Source organism: Balaenoptera physalus (genome assembly GCF_965194825.1).
Source record: "Balaenoptera physalus genome assembly, chromosome: 5".
Lineage (NCBI taxonomy): Eukaryota > Metazoa > Chordata > Mammalia > Artiodactyla > Balaenopteridae > Balaenoptera > Balaenoptera physalus.
The window spans coordinates 131,477,738-131,502,499 of NC_138884.1; the positions used below are offsets into that span (position 1 = coordinate 131,477,738).

At 34.2% G+C, this 24,762-nt stretch overlaps 1 protein-coding gene across 12 annotated transcripts in view; it reads left to right on the forward strand.

Annotated features, from left to right (window-relative positions):
- The window catches only part of BLTP1 (bridge-like lipid transfer protein family member 1), a 204,277-nt gene that overhangs the window by 98,933 nt on the left and 80,582 nt on the right, over positions 1–24,762 (forward strand). For all 12 annotated transcript variants that reach the window (XM_082462683.1, XM_082462685.1, XM_082462692.1 and 9 more), the window contains 17 exons: positions 1,281–1,351; positions 1,897–2,070; positions 2,559–2,679; positions 3,650–3,796; positions 4,185–4,312; positions 5,017–5,216; positions 6,541–6,738; positions 7,405–7,616; positions 10,673–10,824; positions 11,286–11,436; positions 11,604–11,756; positions 13,390–13,630; positions 14,732–14,874; positions 17,725–17,944; positions 18,400–18,558; positions 20,132–20,307; positions 23,018–23,193. In XM_082462683.1, the coding sequence (XP_082318809.1) occupies positions 1,281–1,351; positions 1,897–2,070; positions 2,559–2,679; positions 3,650–3,796; positions 4,185–4,312; positions 5,017–5,216; positions 6,541–6,738; positions 7,405–7,616; positions 10,673–10,824; positions 11,286–11,436; positions 11,604–11,756; positions 13,390–13,630; positions 14,732–14,874; positions 17,725–17,944; positions 18,400–18,558; positions 20,132–20,307; positions 23,018–23,193 (2,822 nt within the window). The remainder of the gene's footprint in view (positions 1–1,280; positions 1,352–1,896; positions 2,071–2,558; positions 2,680–3,649; positions 3,797–4,184; positions 4,313–5,016; positions 5,217–6,540; positions 6,739–7,404; positions 7,617–10,672; positions 10,825–11,285; positions 11,437–11,603; positions 11,757–13,389; positions 13,631–14,731; positions 14,875–17,724; positions 17,945–18,399; positions 18,559–20,131; positions 20,308–23,017; positions 23,194–24,762) is intronic.

Here is a 24,762-nt window from a genome sequence, read left to right on the forward strand (position 1 = left end):
GAAATGAGGAAGGGAAGACTTAGGGGTACTATATACTATATTCAGGGCACAGGCATCGGCCTTGCTGAAGTTCTAAAGTGGGAAAGAAGTCAGTGTGCATGAGACATAGTGAGTTAGCAGGGAGCTTTGCACATGGTGAGGTTAGAGACCTGAACAAAGGCCAGATCATTAAGGACCTGTAGACCAGGGTATCAGTAGTTAGAATTTTAATTTCATTGGGAAATTCATGAGAGCTTTAAGGAAATGTGATGTGATCTCATGTACTTTGGCTACTAAGTGGGACAGAACTGTCATTACGCAAGGAGGAATTGGGGTGATCACCTAGGAGGCTGTCGCCGCAGCCTGTGCAAGAGATGATGGGCTTGGACTTAAATAGTGACGGAAATGTGATAAGTGGAGTGAAATATCCTTAGAGGTAAATGCATTTGAGTAATATGTATTGAAGGAAGACGAAACATAGAGTCACAAAGTTTTGATTTTAAGGTTGTGCCCATTTCTTATCTTGCCTAAGATAAGTTACCCATGCCAACATTTTAAAATGTTCTCTTTATTCCATGTGAAAATATGTTGGTAAATGAATGTTCCAGTATAACACTGAATTGCACTTGCTGTGAAAAATAGAGGTTAGAATTGCTGTGAGAGGTTAGAATTATTGTAGTATTTTCAATAAATCTAGTTTGATTAGGCAGTCAAATCTCTGGAGAAAATAAGTCAAGGAATTCATATCTTTAAACAACTTCAAAAATAGAACATAAGAAAGTTATTTTTCTTCATTAAATCTAAATAACAGGCTAGCATTTAAAGGGGTTTAGTTTGGTTATTCAAGTGCATTATTTATTTTATTTGTTATCTTTCATGGATATAAAATACAATCTAGCTTTTCCTATAATTTAATGTTACTCTGGGATTCTTTCCCACTTAAAAGTTGATTGTGCTACAAGACTCTAAAATTAGCTTTTTCTAAGAAAAGCACAATTTAAAGAGGAACTATAGAGGAAAAACATTTGAAGCACTTGCTTTTAAGCTTTAGTTGTATAGTCTACTCTCGTTGCTGAATCCTCACAGCCCTACTCTGTCATTTGTCTGAATAATTAGAAAATGAAATTGCCAGTTGAATATTTTCTGTGATTTTTTTCAATTTGTTAAATATTTATATCATACATGTCAAAATCACATTAACAAGGTAATTTGGATTTCACAAGTATCAGTTTATAGCATAAAATTACAGAATAATTAATATTAAAATTCTAGTCTATAAGTAATGTTTTATATTATTCTAGGTTATCAAACAAGGGCTCACAGCTAACTCTTTACTAGACAGAGGGATGCAGCTTTCAGGATCAACTTCAAAGTAAGTAAAAATTATATACTTTTGAAGTTTAAAGTCAGTCTTTCTTGATTATGAGATACATAGAGTTCATTCTGAGGAATAACCACTCTTTACTTGACTGTAGTCTTTATTTTATGAATAAATTGACCCAAATAATTCAACTCTGTTGTCTTTCATGGCTTTGCCAACATGTATAAGCAGTCAGTAACATTTCTTTTAGACATACTATGCAAACCATAACTTGGCATATTAAAATTGGGAACTAACAAGAATTCAGTATTATAATTTTCATATTTTGGTAAAGCCCTGCCAAGTAAATATATCAAAAATTTTTTTTTTGTCATTTGATGTATTAACCATCTTTGATCAGTTTGCATTTTACTGCCTCATTTGTCTTGTCCTTGAAGAGTATTTGGGACATATAATATCTAGTCCAATTTCATGAAATTTTTAGTTGAAATAAGTATAAGTTTAAGGGTCACTCATCTTAAGGAAGCTCCAACTTCTATTTTTTTCATATATATACTGGTCTTTTTAATATATACTTTGCTTGTTAAATTGTATAGTACACCATATACTCCTCTGGAAAAGAAAGCTGTTGATAACACAGATGATGAAACATTAACAGAAGAGTGGACCTTGGATCAACCAGTCTCTCAGACCAGAACAACAGCCATAGTTGAAGTAAAAGGAACCGTTGATATTGTTCTGACTCCCCTAGTGGCTGAAGCTTTAGACAGGTATTAGTTTTGTCTAAAACTACAACTACTATTTTATAGAATAATAAGTGTATGTGATATAGTATTTTCATGAAAAAGAATGATGATGGCTATTTTGATTAAATAAAAATGAAAATATATTTTAAAAGGACTATGTTTCAGTTATCATTTGTTACTTTTTCAGCCTAAATAATTATATATTGCAATATTATAATAATTATATTACATTGTATTTTCTACTTTTTGCTTTTGGGCTGATAAGCATAAAATTTATCAAATACCCAGGAACTAATTATTAAGTTTGATATTCTTACTACTTACTGTCTGGTTAATGAAGGTATAAAGAGGAAATAATAATTGTCTGTCCTGCAAGGAGATATAGTCTATCTAGGGAGACAAAACTAAGATGAATAAAATCTAGAATGGAACATAATGGGATAGATTAGATAAACTAGATCATAGTATTAAGTGATATTAAAATGTTTCATATACTGTTTTTCTTCCCTCAGGTATATTGAAGCCATGGTTCATTGTGCTAGTACTAGACATCCAGCTGCAATTGTGGATGATCTACATGTCAAAGTCCTCAGGGAAGCTGTCCAAAACAGCAAGACTACTTTCTCAGAAAATGTAAGAACTTTTTGTTCAGTGAGTGTGGCAAATTGAGTATTCTTCACAGGTACATAATATCCAAACTTGAAAAAAATTTGAATATACTAAAATCTTATTAGTCATTTAAATTGGAATACGTGAACATTTCTAAATAATCTTTATATGTCATTGGCTCCAGAAGAGATAGCATAAGAGGAGTAAAATATTTATTAAAATGTAGCATTATTTTTTCTTTTATTTTGGAAGTAGTTTAATTCTAAGCCTTTCCTAAAGAGCTTTGGTCCTAAGTGAGTGAGCATTGTTTAGGACTGGTACATTCATTTTCTAAGAAAGCAAATCTGCATATTATTTTGGCTTTCCTCTGTGATTAGATCACTTGTATCTTAATATTTTTGAGGTTACTTTTGTTCACCTCGGTGAATCAAGTCACTGTCTTCTGGTGTGCGATAGTTTACTTAACACTGTGGGCCTAGTCGCAAAGCCAATTTCTCAGCAGTCGTATCCTGGTGATTGATCCTCATCTAGTGATGGTCCACTTGACTTTCAGATTTATCTGAGTCGCATTTGGACTAGGGACCAGAGGCAAGGTGAAAGTAAAGCTGATTGTTTTTAGTGATCCAGTTATTCAAAATATATTGGCATTTCACGTGATAGGTAGTTCGGCTAGAGGAGTACAAATCAAAAGAAATTTGAAAATATTCCCAGCCAACAAGGAACTAATTATCAGAAACCAAATATGTTCTCAAGTACATGTTTTTATGTAGGCTGATTTTGCTTTATTATGTATCACTTCTCTCAACACTGGGGCTGCCAGTCTATTTTCTAGCTTTTCTAAGGTTCGGACTTTAAGACTGGGAATGCTAAACCAGATGGCAGCTGGTACCTAGATGAGTATAAAGGAGCACAGTGAATAACAAGTTGCTGTTGTAGATGATATGGAAATTACGAAAGGTCTGTGAAATAATAATTCTGCTTTCAATCTTTTTAGCTATCTTCCAAACAGGATGTTAGAGGAACAAAAACTGAACATTCTACCATAGGAATGACTAACCAAGGACAAGCACAGACAAATCTTATAATGAAGCAAGATAATGTAACAATTAAAGGTCTTCAGGCTAATGTTAGCATACCAAAGGTAAATATTTAATATTTAAACAAGTTTTCCTGAAAGAGAATATTTTGGTGGTTTTTATCCTTTGTATTTACTGAACTGAATGGTGGTAGAATAGATTATAATATCAAAAATATATATTTTATTTCCTTGATGATCTAATGTAACATTTAATGTAATATAAGTAGTTTACTTAAGCAGAATGTTGGGTAATATTTACTAAAATAATTCACATTGATCCAGTAAGAATTTAATTATTATTTTATGAGAGTTTATAAGCTTTGCCTTCATTACTCTCATACACATAGATATGCCATTCCTAATGGTAGTTTTTCATTTTCCTATATATCTTATGTTTAAGTGATAACTTTTTACTTTTCAACTCTGAAATATGTGACATTTTGTGTGTTAGGTGAACTTATGTTTGTTACAAGCCTCAGTGGAAGAATCTCCGAGTTCGGCTCCTAGTAGAAGTGTGACTCATGTTTCCTTAGTAGCACTGTGTTTTGACAGAATTGCTACACAAGTTCGTATGAACAGGTAAGAAAGAGTTAATTAATTTGAGCCATGACTATCTTGCTGGATGTAAAAGCAAGCCTTAACGATCCTTTTAATACATTTCAGGAAATTCTAATGTTAAAACTCAGAACTGGTATTGGAATTTCAAATCTCACTTTAAGATTAGCAAAGTAGGTTTTAAAAAGTTTGTACTTTTTTTTTTTTTTAATAAATTTATTTATTTGTTTTTTTTATTTTTGGCTGTGTTGGGTCTTTGTTGCTGCGCACAGGCTTTCTCTAGTTGCGGCGAGCGGGGGCTACTCTTCGTTGCGGTGCGTGGCCTCTCATTGTTGTGGCTTCTCTTGTTGCAGAGCACGGGCTCTAGGCGTGCAGGCTTCACTAGTTGTGGCACGTGGGCTCAATAGTTGTGGCTCACGGGCTCTAGAGCACAGGCTCAGTAGTTGTGGTGCATGGGCTTAGTTGCTCCGTGACATGTGGGATCTTTCCGGGCCCGGGATTGAACCCGTGTCCCCTGCATTGGCAGACGGATTCTTAACCACTGTGCCACCAGGGAAGCCCTGTACTGTTTTTATTCATGCTATCTTTTAGTAAACACTGAAGAATTTGTTATTAATATTGGTTTAATTAAAATAGTGGAATTTTTTTTTTAAATACTAGTTAAATGTTTTTACTGAACTATATATTATTTAAATGTTAACCATCATACTCTTTCTTTTTTCATAAAGAGGTGTGGTTGAAGAGACTTCAAACAGTGCAGACCCTGGTAGAACATCAAATTTTGATAGGTATGCTCATGCCACTAAGATGCAGCCTCAGTCATCAGGATCTCTCAGATCAAATGCTGGAGCGGAAAAAGGCAAAGAGATTGCAGCCAAGTTAAACATTCATCGAGTTCATGGGCAACTGAGGGGTCTTGATACAACAGGTAGGAGTCTACAACATATTTTTCTTTGACATGTATAAATGTAAGAGGATTTTGCAAAGGGAAACATAATTTTTTTTCCTTTAAAAATTGCTACAATTTGAGTATTTTATCAATATAAGAAAGAGAAAGGTATTTCTGTATATATTGAACACATAGTATTTAACTATTCATTACTCACATTCTACGCAGGATGGAAGGTAAACTTTGGTGGGAAGGTGGGTGGTATGGCCCCAAATTAGGAACTGCTTCTATCTCGCATCTGTTTTCTTCATGGTATCTGTTTGCTCACTGTAGAACAGAGAGAGTATGATCTTTATAGTCTTTCTTTCTTTTTAAAATCATCCTGTAGGCACAACTTTGTTAAAAAGAATTAATAGTGGTATCAAAAGCAGGTAGTCAAATCTGTAAAATATAGCAGCAATAAGAATAATAGACATGGCTGTGCTTCTTAAAATAATATCTTTGAAGAATTTTTAATGAACTGAGGAAATTATCATGGTTGACTGCTACATGAAAGGTGGGAACCAAAGCTGGATTTGTAAAATGATCTCTAAAGAGCTAGAAGAAAACTTAGTTCAAACGTAAGCAAGTTATCTCTGGGTGGTAAATTTACATGTGTTTTTTAATCTTCTTTTTGCTTTTCTGTATTCATTAGCTGTAATCAGAGAAAGAAATGAAAAAACAGTAAGATAAACTAAAAATCTCTGCCAGGCACTCAGGATGTTGGCTCCCATATTGCATATTGAAACTAAAAATCTCTGCCAGGCACTCAGGATGTTGGCTCCCATATTGCATATTGAAAGGGATGGAATTATGGCAATATCTGTGATGAGTTGTTATATAAAATATGTTAGCATAAAGCAATCATTGAGTGAAAGCTATGGTTTTCCTGGAAAATAATGTTTTTCCTAAGGCTAGGTAATTAATTAAAATAATTTTTTATTTTGTAAAATGAGAAAGTATTTAAAAATAGTTTACTATGAAGCTGAATTATTCAGGAACTTTTTAAGTTTAGATTTTTAGAGTACCCTATAATCTCTCAGAAATGAATTTATCCTGTCTCTGAGCACTTATCTGTTAATTATGGAATCTTCTTTTCTCCCTCTAACTTCAACGTGATTCTGGCACTTTTTAAGTAGTATGACATTAGGCAGCGCTATTTTAGAAATTGGTTGGTTCATTTGTTTATTTTTCTTTTTGACAGAATACTAAGATATCTTTTAAGACAACCACTGTGCCAAATGCTTACATTATTTGTTGTTTTTAAAAAAATATACAAACCTCTGTCTTTAAAAATGGTCATTTTGTTTTCTTTTGATAATAGATATTGGTACCTGTGCCATCACTGCTATCCCCTTTGAGAAGTCCAAAGTTTTATTTACTCTTGAAGAGTTGGATGAGTTTGCTTTTGTGGATGAAACTGATCAGCAAGCTGTTCCAGATGTAACTCGAATAGGTCCCAGCCAAGAAAAATGGGGTTGGATAATGTTTGAATGTGGACTTGAAAATTTAACCATAAAAGGTAAGCTTTTTATAAAAATGTCTGCTTAAGTGGGGAACAAATTGGCCACACATTGCTGAAAAGTTTTGAACAATCATGACTTTCAGTAACCTGAATCAGCATATTCAAGCAGAAAGTGTGGCATCTGGGATTATTTACTAGGAGTGGGTGCACCATCCCAATTGCATAAGTGGAACTTAATGAAATTATTGTGTGATTCAAAACTAGCAGAGCATCTAGACATGTAAAATGCCTGAGCAAAGCAGTGCATAGTTCAGAAAAAATTCTCAAATAAAATATAAAGCCTCTTAACTTTTGGAAGTTTGCATCTTTGGAAACTGGATCTTTGATTAGTAGAGCCTTGCCGTATACGATGAAAATACTGTAAATCCTTTATTCAGCGATACTGACATATTTATTTTCTTTTACATTACTGACTAATACATTAAAATAGGAAAGCTGAATTGTGTATAAGACTTTTAGGCTTAGTCATATATAATAGTAGTGTATATGCCTATAATTCCTTACCTGATATTGCAGTATTATATCACTTTTGTAGATAAGGGCAAAGTTTTGGTGAGAAAAAAAATCTTCATGAGATTTTTATTTTTTATTTTTATGGATATTATAGAGTACAGCATTGAGACACTCAGTGTTTTTAATAAATAAATTATTTCATTTGTATAGGAGGAAGACAGTCTGGTGCTGTTTTATATAATACTTTTGGAATTATGGGTAAAGCTAATGTCACGGAAAGGGGTGGAGTGCTGACATCCAATAATTCTTCTGATTCTCCAACTGGCAGCGGCTATAATACTGATGTCTCTGATGATAATATTCCTTGTGACCGAACAAGCCCTTCTTCAGACTTAAATGGAAATTCTGTTTCCGATGAACAAGTTGGTGAATTTCTAATAATAATAATGATTTGGGAAAATAAAATAGAAAACTACATGCCCAATTCACATTTAATTTCTGTGGTATATTTCCTTGTTTTTCCATGTTGTGGATTTTGCTTAAATGGTAGCCAAGGCATTTTGGTGATTATATTCTACTAGAGTATAATTGCTGAAATGTAGGCACCATATTATAGATATATTTATATCTGTCATAGTACCTAGCATAATATTTTGCTTATGTTAAGTACTTAATTATATTTGTTGAATTAATGAATTAATAGAATTTCAGAAAAGCAGGCTTTGTTTTTATCTTATTTGAAGGATTTTAGCAGAATTCATTTTTTAAATAAACAGTTTTGTTATTGGTAGTATTTCATGTAAGTTTAAATATTTTTGTCAATATCTACCTATTTCATTTGGAAGCCTGAAGAACACCTTACATGCAACTCATTTATTATTTTTATTATGGTATAATTTCATGGTGATGAATATAGTAACAGCAATAATGAAAATATTCAAAATTCTAGACTACAGAATAGTTGTACTACTACCTGATTGGTGACCTTGGGCACATTTTTTTTTTTTTTTTTTTTTACTGTCTCCTATGTTTCTGAAATAGGAGTATTATAGTGATACTGACCTAGAGTTGTGAAGATTGAAGGAGGCAGTACATATGAAAGGCTTAACTCGGTGTCTACAGCATAGTAAGAACTTGGTAAATGTTGTTCTTAAACACACGTAACACTTCTGATCATTTGAAAATTAGACCAATTGAAGAGGAAAGAAACCACCTTTTAACTAAGAAATGTGTCATGGGTATCTAGTATGCATTGGCAAATCACTCCTGAACCCAGGTTTCTAGGAATTTATTTTTGAAACGTTTATTTTGACTTGATGCATAGTAAAGGGTTTTAATCGCAGTTTTCTTGTGAGGTCTTCGGAAGTATTTGAGAGCTGGGTGGGGATTAGCACTTTGATTAAGGAAATTAAAATATATAGCAGCTGCTCACTGAACAAAGAGCTAGGAAGAACCTATCTGTTCTTTCCTTCTCCTTCACCTTCTAAAATACTTGACAGAAACTCAGGTATCTTCCTTAATCTCTCTGATCCTTTTCTCCTTGGTGGAAGCCCTCGAATTTTGTAATGCTGCTTTCTTTTGGTTCTCTGACTTTTCTTGGTCCATTTCCTTACGCAGTTCATTGTCCTTCATAAATGTGGGTGTTCCCCCCCTGTTCTGTTCTTGGCTACTCTTCTTGCTCTATGTCCACTCCCTCACTTGTTTCATTTCCTAGTCCAGGTCCATAATTTGATGACACTGCTCTTTCCCATCGGTTATGCCTTCAGCATCAACCCTTTACCTGAGCTTCAGAATTGTATCCAATGGCCTTTTAGATATCATCATTTAGATGTGCCATAGGCACCAAAAATTCAGTCAGTCTAAAACCAAGTTTTTTATTACTTTGCTTCACATGTTGTTATAAGTACTTGCTTATTATCTACAAGCCCCTCTCCCATTTTTTAAAGTTCAAGTTCCTCTAGACTGTCTTCTGTATATTTGTATGTACTCAGTTGCCTGGCTCACAGCCCTTGTCTGAAATCCATGGGCCAGATGTATTTGAGAATTCAGATTTTTTTTTCTTTAAAAGAAAGGTAATATGCCGTAGCCCTATACTGCCCCTCTCCCCTTCCCTCTCCCTACTGATAACCACTAGTTTGTTCTCTATATCTGTGAGTCTCCTTCTTTTTTTGCTATATTCACTAGTTTGTTGTATTTTTTAGATTCCATTATAAACGATTAAGAGGTGCAAACTATTATGTATAAAATAAGCTACAAGGATATATTATACAACACAGGGAATATAGCCAATATTTTATAGTAACTATAAATGGAGTATAACCTTTAGAAATTGTGAGTCACTATATTGTACTCCTGTAACATACAATATTGTACATTAACTATACTTCAATAAAAAAATAAAATAAAGGTAATATGGTGTGTGTATAAGCTACGTAAACTCCTAGTGGAATCTGAGATAGCACTACATCTTGAAATATTTGAATATTTCTACAGCAAGACATGAATAAAAACACCAAGTGGGATAAATAGTCTCTTACAAGTTCATATCAGATTTTGATGCCACAAAAACAGATTTAGATTTTCAGAATGTTGTGGATTTTGGAATTGCAGATATGGGAATGTGGACTTATATTTAGTGCCTGCTGACTTTAAAATTACTAGGGTCTATGGTTCACATTGTCTTGTAACATTTAGGATTTAAAGCTGTTTTGTGGATACTCTTCATTCCTTAATCATCCCACAAGAAAATGCCAATCTTTTCTTTATTTTTACCAAGAATATCTAAAAATGAATTAGAAACCTATTAAACAGATATAACAGGCAATGGATTTTGTTTGTTTCTTTAATATTATGCTTCTTACCTCCCTGCATTCTGAAGAGTGGTGATTACATGTTTAAAAAATATTATTCCTATTTCTCAATACAGATTCTGATTACTAGCATCCAAGATAACTAAGAATTTTTTATTGTATAGTGTTATTTATTTGAACATAGGCTATAATAGTATTTCTTATGGCACTTTATTTGGGAGTTTGAAATATTCTATTAAAATAGAATGGAAAATAGATTGCAGTAGGAAGCAGAAGACCTTAATGCTGTCACTCATTCTCCAACTTAATAGTTGTATGACCTCTGGCAAGTCATAAAACTTCTTTCTCTCATCTAGGAAAAAAAACAGTATCCCTAAACAAATGTGACTGAATGAAGTGATTGAGAGAAACACTTTAGTTCTAAGATCTCTGATTTATGGTTCGTTATAATGCAGTGTTTTTCAGACTGTGCTCCTTGGAGCTTCAAGGATCCAGAGGTATTTCTCAGAATAAGGATTAGGCTGAGCAAGGTTTATGTTACCTGTTTTATATCACGGTGTTATCTGTAGAACTTGATTTGATAGAAAGGTTTTGTTCGTAAAACACTCTGTGCTAGTGGTTTTAAGGGACTATACATTAATAAGTTTTTGATACTCTGTTTTATATAGGATGAAGGAGTTGAATCTGATGATTTGAAAAAAGATCTACCTTTAATGCCTCCACCTCCAGATTCCTGTAGCATGAAGTTGACCATCAAGGAAATTTGGTTTAGTTTCGCTGCTCCCACCAATGTGAGATCTCCTGCACATGCATTTTCTAGGTAAAAAGTTTTTAAAATATATTGCTATCCCTTGATGTTTCTTTATTTTAAGTAACATACAGTTCTGTCTCATGTATTTTTTGAATTGTTTTTCTGATATATCTAGTATTAGGGTTGCCAGTTTCTTTTCCATCTTTCCTACTTCATACTTTCTATAGACATTATTCCCAATTTGTTTGACCCTTCTTCTTTCCTAGGGTTTTAGTTTTATTTTTACATGTCACCCTGCCATAAGCTTTTTATATACTCTTTTCACCTCTAACAGACTTTTATATTTTTCTTTATTTTCTGTTATCTATTCTTTGCATTTCCTACTTATATGTTCAGAATTTATCTAGTGGTCAAAAGGAAAGGTAATTTTGCCTAAATAAAATAGCCACTAAGTACAGTAGGTATGGGAGATTGAAATACAAATCTTAACACTTGTTTTTATAATTTTTTTTTTTTTTTCATTTTAAAAGGCAGCTAAACCTTTTAAGCACTGCAACTCCTGCTGTTGGTGCATGGCTTGTTCCCATTGATCAACTCAAGTCATCCTTAAACAAATTAGAAACCGAGGGAACCTTGAGAATTTGTGCTGTTATGGGATGCATAATGACAGAAGCATTAGAGGTATGTCTTTCAACAATACAAGGTATCATACAAAGTTTATTATTGAAAATGATCCCTTATTATCATTGTTGGAAAACATCAGACCTGCAAGTTCTTAATTTCTAGATATCTTTTGTTTGTTGTATCTTTGCTGTGTCATTCTGAATCTGTTGTTTTGCTTTTTACAGAATAAAAGTGTACATTTTCCCTTAAGAAGTAAATACAACAGACTTACAAAAGTTGCCCGCTTTCTCCAAGAAAATCCTTCATGTTTACTGTGTAATATACTACATCACTACCTGCACCAGGCAAATTATTCCATCATTGATGATGCTACAATGGTGAGTTACCGGAATCATACGTTAGCTTTAAAAAAGCCTCTATTCTGTTGAGTAGCCGTTGACCCACAAGGTTTGAGATGAGTATGGGAAGTCCAAAGGAGAAACGTGGTTAGATATCCAGCCTATTGACAAGATTGGGCTCAAATGAATGGTTTGGGAGTTGCCAGCATGAAAGTGTTAGAAGCTGCGGATATGGATGAGCCTTCTAGGGATGATATGTTGAGTGAGAAACTGGTCAGGGATGGATCCCTGATAAATACCAAAATTAAAGGAGCATGGAGAGGGTGCATAGAGGTACACAGAGTGCTGAGGAGGGAAAAGAAGAGGTAGAAGGACCGGGAAAGAAGGTTTTAGAAACCAAAGGTATGAAGAATTTCAAGCAAGAGAGTAATCATTAGAGTCAAATTTCACAGAAATGTTTAATAAAATAAGGACTAATTAATGATTGAGGGGGGAATATGTAACTGTATGAATAAATACAGTATATCTCTGCACTAGAAAAGCACTATGGAAGCACATGATTAGAGGCTTAGAGCTTGAGGATCTCCCTCTCCTCTCCAAGTTTCTGGTCAATAGAGAATACACAGGAATCTTTAGCCAAATTAGTAATCAATGTATCAGTATCATTAATGGCCAGTCAAGCTCCCGATAACCTCTAATGAAAGAATCTGGAGTAAATTATGGATTTCATAAAGGTACTTAGACCTGAGGCTGATATAGTGCTTTCTACTCCCACCCTGTGAATTGAAGACTGGGAGATCCACAGTGCAAGGTTAACTTGCCCATCTAGTCATAGGCAGGCATTTCTCACGGATGGATGCTCTGCCGGGATATGGTTTCCATGTAAGAGGAAGAAACACAAGATGACCCTCCTTACTTGAGTCTAGGAATGAAAGGACAGGCTAAGGGACCTGATGTTCCTCAGAAAGTAAATGAGGTGATTCCTGCCACCTAGTAAATGGCTCTCTTCAGTCAAAGCTATTATTCCTAATACAAGGAATTGTAGGAAAGGGGAGGGAGAGGAGTTGCATATTTTCTCCTTAGGCTAAGGCTCCAATAGGCAAATTTTCTTTCGTAAAATCATCACCATGTGGAATAAAATATATTCTAAATTATGTAATTCTTACTGATCATATATTTAAGTTTCAAAGCAGTTACAAATCCTTCTATGTCTGTCATTTAACTATAGTAATTTATTAATTTTTTAATGTTAAAATAGGGGTGGTTACCTAATCTTTGAAAGAAATAATTTCCTCTTTGCTTGATGAATATTCCAGGTAGCACAAAATACATTTAATTCTTCATTTGAGCAAAGCAGGTAAAGTGCATTGAATGCTTCTTAAGGAAAATCCCACCTTTACACCCCATGTTTAGTCTCTTATTTACCTGGTACTGCTGTGTTGTTTATGATAGAAAGATGCAACATTGTGTTTAGAGATTGAGTTCTATAATCAGCTTGAAATAGTGACTCTCCTGTGTAAACTTGGACAAATTACTCAACATATAAATTCCAGTTTCCTCATCTCTAAATGGGAGTTATGAGATTTAAATGAATAAATGTATGCAGAACACTTAAATAGTAACTATTATTGTTACAGCAAGATTACTCCTAACCATGTCATTGTTGTTACAGAGTGATGGCCTTCCTGCTTTGGTAACTTTAAAGAAAGGTTTAGTTGCACTGGCAAGGCAGTGGATGAAGTTTATTGTAGTGACACCAGCCTTTAAAGGAGTGAGTTTACACCGACCCGCTCAGCCCCTGAAACCTCAGTCAGCTGTGGACCACGATCATGAAGATGGGCTTGGGCTGGACAACGGAGGTGGTCTTCAGAGTGACACCAGTGCTGACGGAGCAGAATTTGAATTTGATGCAGGTACTTTTGTAAATATTTTTGCTAGATACTATGTACTTGGTAACCTAATACTTGTGATAATTTTAATAATTTTTGTCCCAAATTTGAAAATGTCATGGCTTAATTATACAACTATGATTTGTATTAGTCCAAGTAAGTGGTAATAATGTTGGAATCTTTATACAGACTTGACTTCTAAGTTTAATTTTGTGAAATACAGAAGATTTCTTCTCCTAATCTATCCAGTACAATTAACAGACATCTTTGTATAACTAGAATGTTTTGAGTGAAACACATGAATTTCTTTTTGAAATTTATATTTTTATTTGTCTATTTATCATGCTCCCTATACCAGTCTTTTAAATTTGAATTTTACCTGGTGCCTGTTTGGTTCTGAATTTGTATAATGTTTAGAGGTATGCATTCAGCCCACAATTCTGTCATTATAATGACTGTGCCAGAACATAGGCAGTAGATAATGCATTACAGAAATATACATGCATACTTAAATGCTTTTTCAAAGGATAATTATTATTATCATGATATATAGTATTCAATGAAAATTTATCTTGTGATATTTTGAAAAAAAATTAAAAGTACCATGGAAAAGGATAGTAGTCTTAAAATTAGAGCTTTCAGAACATTTACATATAATACTTTACCAAGCTTTTAAAAAATAAATTAGAAAAACTTTGTATTTAACAAATAAATATGTTATGTGTAATAGGCTGGATTTTATTATTTTAAAAAATTTCAAGTCTACCCCAAAAGTGAAAGAATAGTGCAGTAAACATCCCTTCTAATTATCTGCAAATGCCTAGGTTAATCTGTGAACATTTTGTACTTCCTTCAGCATAGTTGAATTAGTTTTTGATTTCTGTGCCATTTGGGTGACATGTGAAAGACTGAGTAGAAGCTGTTTGTTCCTTTCTTGAGACTGAGTTAGAAGACTGGGGTTTGAAGAATAAAAAGACAGAAGAGTGAATGTTATAGCAGAGTGCACAATTAGTTTTTCAAGAAATATGAAAAGTTGAGTTTAGTTATACAACCAGGAACATTGGAGTTGTTGTTTCAAGATTATATGATAATCTATAGCCCACTTATTGTTTTGAACTGTTTCAGCCACAGTCAGTGAACACACAATGCTGCTGGAGGGAACAGCCAACCGGCCTCCACCTGGTAGTTCTGGACCTGTAACTGGAGCTGAGATAATGAGGAAACTGTCTAAGACTCATACCCATAGTGACTCTGCATTAAAAATAAAGGTACATTGTTGCTGCCTTTGGTTAGAGTTACTTAGACTTACAGAGAAGACCTAAACTTTTGTTATCTCAAATGTAAATATTAGGTATTTGCCCTAAATATTCAAGTGTTTACGTTGAAATTAACATGATTAGTAACTTTTAGTTTATACATTTCTTTGAAAATTATATCAACAGTCAGTAATTAATATTGAACAAGGACTACTTTAACTACCAAGCCTTAGGGCTCTCTTTTCAATTTATTGAATATTGTATTCAATAAAAAACAATATTGAAATGTTGATCAGCTTACAGTTATTAGTTTTCATGAGAAGTTTTATAGGTAGTACATGATCAAAATACAGTTTGAGTTAGGCTAGTTTATGACCTTAATTACATTTTTTTTGTTTTAAGAAATTTAACCAGTGCTTGATAAAATAAGACATATGGATAGCAGAGTGGTTGACTGCCACTCAGGAGTCAGACTGCCTTGGTTTCAATCCTGCCCCTGCCACTTAATTGTTTTGTGACTTAAGTTTTTAACTGCACTGTGTGTCAGTTTCCTCATATGTTAAAAATGGAGATTATAATAGTAACCTCCTTCAGAAGGTTGCTGTAAGAAATAATTGAGTTCATACATGAAAAATGCTTAGAACAATACCTGGCTCATAGTAAGCACTTAGTAAGTTATTTGCTGTTGTTGTGAGTTACTTATTTTTTGGTAGTTTCCTTTTCTGAGCACTGAAAACAGCAAATAGTTAATATTTTAACTTCCTTTGACAGTCTGGGTATAATCTTAAATTAATAATTAATACCAAGAATCCATTAGGTAAATTGTATTTTTCACTATATTAAAATATAAAATTTCTACACAGAAAAAAAAGTATTGTAAACAAAATGGAAAGACATATGACAAAGGGCTAATTTCCTAATGTGTAAAGATCTCTTCCTAATCACTAAAAAGGCACAACCAAATAGAAAATAAAGGCAGTTCACAGAGAAATTCATATACAAATATGAAAATGTATTCTCTTATAATTAAAGAATTATAAATGTAAAATAAAATGAGATTCCATGTCCACCTGTCAGTTTGAAAAATCTGAAAGTTTAATAGTATATGTTGGTGGAGATATAAGAAAACAGACAGTTTCATACGGTACTGGGTGGGAGTGTAAACTGGCATAACCTCTTTGAAGAACAGTTTGTCAATTTTTAAATGTAAAATTTTAAATGTAATGCCTTTTAACAGTATGTCCATGTCCAGGAACTGATTCTAAAGAAATGAATGCTCATAAATGCTCAAGGACACATGTCCAAGAACATTCTTTACAGCACCATTTACAATAGGAGTATAATGGAAACAACATAAATGACTATTTGAGGACTAATAAATTAGTGTACCCTCATATGGATGCCTACTATGAAGACTTCAAAAAGATAAAGTAGAATCTCTAAGTGGATGTGGAATGATCACCAAAGTGCACTGGTTCAAGTAAAAATAAAGTATAGGACAATATGCATCTGTGTGTTAAAAAAAGATAAATATGTATATGTGTTTATATAGTCAAATTATTTATATAAGGATAGATAAGAAATGGTTAAGAGAACTTCTCGGGGAAAGGATCTAGTAGACTGGAGCTCAGGAGATACTTTTTTATTGACTAGTCTTTTGTGCTTTTGAAAGTTTTATTTTGTGTAAGTATTGCTCTTTTAATTAAAACATTTAATTTGATATACATTTTTTAAAGTTTGGGCTATAGGCTTATTCTATTTCTGCAGTATAGCTACAAGGCCGGGACACTTTAAATTCTCCACCCCTTAATCTGTCTCAGAATTTTTCCTGGTTTATAGTTTTTCCAGATGCTCTGATCATATTTAGGTGTTTGCTATTTTTAAAAAAATTTATTTATTTATTTATTTTATTTGGCTGCGTTGGGTCTTAGTTGTTGCGTGCGGGCTTTCTCTAGTGTGGCGAGCGGGGGCTACTCTTCGTTGCAGTGCGTGGGCTTCTCATTTGCGGTGGCTTGTCTTGTTATGGAGCTCGGGCTCTAGGCGCATGGGCTCAGTAGTTGTGGCTCGTGGGCTCTAGAGTGCATGTTCAGTAGTTGCGGTGCACGGGCTTAGTTGCTCTGCGGCATGCAGGATCTTCCCAGACCAGGGATTGGACCCATGTCCCCTGCATTGGCAGGTGGATTCATAACCACTGCATCACCAGGGAAGTCCCTAGGTGTTTGCTATAATGCTGTTCTCTCTCAGAAATGTTTTTGAACATTCCTTTGTTTATGGATTACAAAAGTGCAGAGAATTAAAATTAAAAGTGCTTTGTTTCAGATCTCTGCTTTTCAGGATCTTTCTGTCTGCATGGTCTTTCTTTGTACTGTTTTAAACTGATCTGGAATTCCAGTCTTAGATGTGACAGAACAGATAGAGATTGGACAATTGTGTAATTTTTGATTTTTTTTTTTTTCTTCAGAGAATTGCTGGAAATTCTTTTTGGTATATTAGAGCTTTACAGAGAATCAGGTCTTAACACAGAAATTTATTATCAGAGTACCAAGAAGAGTAGTATAGTATGAAGAATTTGGGGATAGACATCTTACCACCAGACTCCCTCTTCAGATTTTAAAGGGCATTAATCATTGTTAAAATTAAATGAATGATAATAAATGCTGTCCTTTGTATTGTACTGTAGAGTTATAAAACATTATTACATACATTTGGGATTCACCATAATTCTAATAGACACAAACTGTTTAGATAGACACAGTTGTTTTAATGTAAACAATAACTAGTAATAAAAACAGTGAGTAGTCATGGTTATCAGTAGTCATTTTTATGTGCATAAGAAAGAGCCCCGTGTTGTTCCTTTTATAGGGCATTCACCCGTATCATTCTCTGAGCTATACCAGTGGTGACACTGCCACAGATTCTCCGGTGCATGTGGGACGTACAGGCGTGCCAGTTAAGGAGAGTCCAAGGAAGGAGAGCCTACTCAGCTACCTGACTGGAAGCTTCCCAAGCTTGCACAACCTCCTGGAAGGGACCCCTCAAAGAAGTAATGCAGCGGTGAAAAGTAGCTCCCTAACGAGAACAGGTATATCCTTAGTTTTGACAATTATAAGCTTACTTCTGTGGGAGATTAAGAAAACAAAAACAGGACTTACGTTTATTTAGATATATACTTTGGTTGCATACCTAGTCTTTTGTACTACACCTTTTCTTTGAGAAAGTATTTTGAGAAACTGTTCTGCTTATAACTTGTTGGTGTCTCGTGCCCTTAGTTTGCATTTTTAAATTGCAACATTTGCCATTACTATCAACCTAGGCATGGTGTGGAATGCTGTCTAGGCCAGTCAGCAGTGAATTTTTTCCCATTATGATAGCAATAAATTATTTATTAATGCCTTAATGTCCAAATACCAACATCGTGCAGTGAGTTTAAAGACATGCAAAAGGCAGATAATTTAACCTGACTTTTCAAAAAATAAATCACATTTTCTGCTCCTTAGTACATAAGTAATACTATACTCAGTAAAACTTTATTTTCAGGAAACACAATGGCCACTGATATGTTATCTGAACACCCTTTGTTATCTGAGCCATCATCTGTGAGTTTCTATAATTGGATGTCAAATGCTGTGGGTAATCGAGGAAGTGTGGTGCAAGAATCTCCTGTTACAAAATCAGGACACAATAGTCTCCCAACAGGTATTGAGCTATCACATTATTTTACTTAACCATCTAAGGGGTACATGTGAAGTTATGTTAAAATCCTGTTTTTCAGAGGATGGTTAAAAAAATCTCAAACGTTTAAGTACTGTTTAGTTGAAATTGGCTCATTTATGAAATGCCTTTGCTAATATTGCAATTGAGAGAGTTGTAAGCAGTCGCTCAGTGTTCTTGTGGAAAGGCAAATATGTCAAATGCGAGATTATATATAATTTAAAGAGTTTAAAACTTCCATTTAATGTGTGTGGTTTAATTTTCAAAACACCAAGAGGAGGTAAGTGAAAAAATGCAAAGTATAATTACAGCATCGTGTACCTACAATATAGAAAATACTCTCAGCTTATCCAGAGTCCTCTGAGGAATAATGACAAGCATCTATATACTCTTTATAGTTACTTAAGTATTTAATTAAATCGGAAGGAGTACTAAAAGGAATAAAGTAAGATTCTTGCCCTCAAGGAGGGAAACAAATGAGGAAAATTTATTAATTTTAAAGGAATATTTATAAGTAGCAGGAAAACAGGCAAAGAATTCACAAAGAAATATTGGCTATTTCCAGTAACATAAATGGAGCCACTCTTTCTTTCCTATCCTTTGCTATTTTTTTGTTTTTCCAAATTCACTAGATGCATTTATTATTTTATTGTAAAAATGTATATATATTTTTAAAAAGAATATGTGAGGTAGCCTTTGAACCTTGTTACTGAGGGCAGCTGAAATTAATCTGTGTAACAGCCATTGGATCACTTGTAAATTTTCTTCAGACAAAAAATATGAAATTATGAAAAGTAGTTGATACATGACTACTTACTCAGTCCTTTTTTTTGCCAGTGCATGGACCACTTTTGAGTCTGGAACTGATCCTAATTCTGACTCTTAAGAGCGCTAAGACGTGCTCATTCTTAGTATTGGCCCTTGGTTGAAGAAGATAGAAGGATGGTGCTTTTGCCAGCTCTCAGCACTTTTCTGGCGCTAGTCTCACTACTGCATAGAGTTTAAATTTCAAAAGAACCAGAAAGGAACATTTCCTCTCTATCACAGGTCCTTTGCCTGGCGAGTTAAAGGATAAAGGGAGTACAGAAGAAAGAAATAGTGCCATTTCATTTTTGTTCCACCTTGGGAAAGCATAGTGGGGAAGAAATTTATATGTGGGATTCTGTGATGCCTATGGCTTTTGTCCTGCTGCAGCTGCTTTTTGTAGCCCTGCTACTGTCTATAATTCTGTTCCTCAGTGCAAAGCTGATGGGCTATCAAATGCTTTTTTCAAAGATCTTCCAGCCCTAAAGTTTTATATTTTGGAGTGACTGGCTCTAATACATACTTCATGTACGAGGATGAGTGATATATTCTGAAAATAAAGTTTAATTTCATTTTTTATTAATAAATCATGTCTGTAAAATAAACTGAAAGTGCTATTTTTTCCCTTCTCAATTTAAATGGTCTGATAATACAATTATAATACAAGTTTCATAAGTTTACTTTGCTGTGCCCCTTTATGTTGTTTTCATTTCCCAGTAATTTAGATTTTATTTTTGAACACTTGCTCTTTTAGGTGTTGCACCCAATCTTCCTACAATACCCTCAGCCTCAGATTTCAACACTGTCTTGTCTAGTGACCAGAATACTTTGGATGGGACACATTCTCAGCATAGCACTAGTCAGGATGATGTGGTAGGTGTAGAAGAAGCCAACCAAGGGTTTCCTGCTGTACAGCTTGCTGATGCTCAGGTGAGCCAGTCTGTTTTTCCCTAATTATAGTGACCTCGCATTGAGCAGTACTTAGCAGCTGGAACCATCAAGTATGTGCACCGTGGAATTCTAGTGAAAATCTTTTTCCTTGCCTGTCTGCCTAAAGCCTTCATGAAAAAAGGAGGAACCTTTAAAAAGTACATGGGTTAATTATAAATACAAATTAAGCATCTATAGATACTCATTAAACTGAAGAGTGGCATATAGTTAGTTGTCTCGTATAGCAACATTTTTGTTATTTGGAGATAGAGATTGGCAAAATAACATGACTAGAAAGTTAAATTTCATCATTTCCTATAGTCTTTAGTGCTATGTGAAGACTTGAGCGAGCAGTGGGGAGGCACTGAAGATTTTAGAGCGGAGGAGTAAAGTGCCTGGAACTGTACATGTGGAAATGTTATATGAGTAGCAATGTGTTAAATGGATTGAAGTACAGAAACTAGAGGTGAAAAGATGAGTTAATATAGTTCACACAAGTGGTAATGAAGCTCTTAGCTTAGATGGTTATGGCTTTGATAGGTAAAGGAGAAATATTGTGGCGATCTTATTTAATTGACTAAATGTAGGGAGTAGAGAACAAAATCCTTTGAAATGTACTTTCTAGTTTGAGTGACCAGAAGGCAGGTGGGAGAGTGGGATATGGATATTAAGAGGTGTTATTTTTTCAGGATGAAAGAGACTCGAGCATATTTTTTACTTAGGAGGAATTAGGGAGGTCCTGATCAAAAAAAAAAGAAAAAGAAAAAAGAAAGGAGGGTAAACTGATAGTGAAAGATTCAGGGAGGGATGAGAAGTGTTGGAATTTAAAGTCATTTATAGAGAGAGATACTTTTTGACATAAAAAGTACTTTTTCCCCTGAGAACGTTTGGGAAGGCAATAAGGACAGTTCATAACTGTACAGGTAAGTTTGCAAATTGATAGCCTCAACTTTCTCTCACAATAGGAGGTGATTTATGTTAAGAAGTGTGTCAAGCACTTTTAAACTTTCTTGAGATTTACTTCTCTAATACATTGGAGTAGTTTTTAGGGATTCTTTCACTTTTTTTAAAAAGAGAGAGAAAAGAAATATTTTTTATGTCTATTTTGGCCTGTATATACATTCATTGTATTTATTAGCATCCAATACACATTTTTAGAGACAAGTATACTATTTTACATATAAGACTCTAAAATCTACCAGAGACATTAATATTAAGTAATACAATAAAAAACTGTGTAAGGTGATTTAGATATATGGAAAGGTTGGAGTGAATGTGAAAGAGAGCTCACCAGACCCCCAGAAGGATTGCCAAATAGTGCTGAGGGTCTAGTTATTTAGAACCTCTTGTGTCCTTAGTAGCTCAGCTATAGGAATAGAAGAGGATCGATCCAAAGCAGATGTAGCAAGAAAAGTGAGGTGATGAAATGTAATATACACTCTTGGAAGTTGCTGAAAAGGAGTTTAAGGCAAGATTATGGGGGGGGAAGGAAGTCACATAACTTTGGAACTAAAGCATTGGTTGAGTTATCTGCATGGCCAAAGAAGCCATTCAGGATGATAAACTGGAATGGAAAAGAAAAGAACCAAAATACCTGGTGGGTTTGCAGGATTAACTAAGGGGCATAAGTAGATAACAAAGATTAGGAGGATGGTTTGAACCTTAAAGAGGGAAGAGTGTTTCCATCAGGATGAAAGAGCAAATCTAAGAAAGAGTAAACCCAAGAAAGCGTATGCCAAGCAAATATTCAAGGGAGAGAAAAATACTCCCTAAGTTTCCAGTGAGGGGTGAATTGTTTGAATTCTCTCATTCTAGGCCTTCATGCCTTCACAAGGGTAGCCTGTTTTCCCAAGCACAAACAAATGAAATGATGTAGAGACAAGTGAAAGTGCAGACTTGAGTTTCATTGCATAAATGGCATTTCTCCATTTTGATAGATTTTTTAAGCTTCAGGAAAAGATCACTCAGTGAGAATGTGTGGTGAAAGAGTTAGAAGGGGGTCAAGGAAAGCACCGGATAGATAGCATCTATATTTAGGATGTGGAAGGAGGAAAAGGAACCGTGCAGCAGAGAAGGAGTAGTCAGAAAGATTATAGTGATCTACTATTGCACACATATAGTTGCTTCTATTTGGGTTACCTCTTAGTAGCTATGAAGTTCAGTTGACTAGAGATTTAACCAGAGTGGTGTATTAATATTTCCATAGCATATATGATACTTAAAATGTAAAGGAAGTTCTTTGTCAGAAAATGTTATTTTGCAACCAAATGATACCACTTAAAAATAGACCAGATATTAAAAATATAACATATGAAATGTTTTTATATTAACACAGGAAATTGATAGACTCTTTTGTGAACCTTTTATAGCAGATTGTTATGGAAACACAGTAGATATTCAAGCCTTTTTTAAAAGCAAGAAGTAGAATGATTTAAACTAATTCACAATTTTATTTACCTTGTACTTTCACTTAAGTAGGATCAAGGAATCTTTGTCCTTATGATTAACTTGAAGATGACTGGCACATAGTAGGTGCTCAAAAATACTGTTAAGTTTTAAGTAAAATTAGAGCTATATTTATTATACAAGGCCTTTTTTTTCCCCTTCACACTACAGTTAATAATATGTACTGAGATAGAGTGTACGAAAAAAGCAGCAATAAGTGATGAATTGTTAAGCTGAGGTAATATAAATGTGTTATGCCTTTTAGGTTGTTTTCAAACCTCTTCTGAGTCATACAGGGATCCAGTCCCAGGATGCAATGCCTCTCTGCTACCGAATGTACTGCGGAGAACACCTCTCATTTTCAGGAACTTTGGACTGCCTTAGAGCAGATATCGTGGATTCAGACACAGCCAAAGAGAGAAAAGGCAAAAGAGCAAGAAGGTGTCTTATATTATTATTGTTTTTATGTAAAATTTTGTACAAAAGTTATAATACCTGTTTTTTTAACTTTGCTTTCTTCCAGTGCTGATGCGGTAGTAATTTTAATAGCCTAATGAGAAGATAACTTCCATTTAACAGAAACAGTAGCCACATTTCCTTAAAAACCTGTTGATTTTATCAGTAGGTTATGAGGCCTATTTTTAGGCATATTTTTGTAAGATGTTAGTACATGTCTGAGGGTCAGCCAAAGCACTTATGCTGATAAATACACTTTATTTACTGTGGCAGTAGTTTAATTTTTATGATCTTATGGATTGTAATTTTATATATTATTCTTAGAACTTATTCCTAACCTCCTTTCTGAGTTGACTTGTAGCAGGTAGTATTTTCTGTTAGGAACAGAGCAGAAGTCATGCTGAGAGTATGGACTTGCTTTTCACAATAGTGTGGTACCATTAACAATGACCATGCAAGCAGAAACACTGCAGAAGTGACCTTGATGATTATAAAGATTAATGGGGAAAATTACCTTTGTTTTGTGACCTGGAAAAATGTTTGTCAAAATATTAAAAAGTCTCTTACTGTTTATTATAAATGTATAGGAAAATGAAAAATATAGTAAAACTAATATTTTGTACATACAGTTTAAAACATTAGAAACATTGAGAATTAAGGTGTTTTATTTCTTAAAAACTCATCAAAGGGTAGTTTGTATAGTCCTTACCTTCTTATCCTCATGTAACTTACGACACAGAATGAGCATCTTTTCTGTGCCTTAGCAAACGTCATACGCCATTCTCAGCAGTTTCCAACATTTTACCTTTGCACTTTCAGTGTCATGAAATATCTTCACTAGTTCTTTTTACTAGAAAGGTTTTTGCCCACATCCCTTTCTCTGGGATACCTTCATACTTTTTGCCATGACCACTTCCTCTTTATGCTAGTAAGTTTGCCTTCTCTGAGTTCCTCTAGCTGCATATCTAGAGTTTCTAGAACCGTGGAAGTGTCAATATTTTCATACTCAGTTGTTTTCTTCTATAACTCCATTTACTTTTTTAAACTTTATTTTTTATTGAGGTAACAGTGATTTATAACATTATATAAGTTTCACATGTACAACATTACATTTCTACTTCTCTATGCACTACAGCATGCTCACTGCCAAACGTTTAGTTTCCTTTTGTTACCATGCGTTTGATCTCCTTTACCCATTTTGCTCTCCCCTCCCTTACCTGAGCCCCTTCCCCTCTGGTAACCACTACTCTGTTCTCTGTATCTGGGTGTTTGTTTTTGTTTGGTTTGGTTTATTTATTTTATTATTTGTTTTTTGTATTCCACATGTAAGTGAAATCATACAGTATGTCTTTCTGTTTGACTTATTTCACTTAGCATAATGCTCTCAAGTTCCATCCATGTTGCTGCAGACAGCAAGATTTCATCTTTTTTTATGCTGAGTAGTATTCTGTGTGTGTGTGTGTGTGTGTGTGTGTGTGTGTGTGTGTACCATATCTTCTTCATCCATTCATCCATTGACGGGCACTTAGGTTGTTTTCATATCTTGGCTATTGT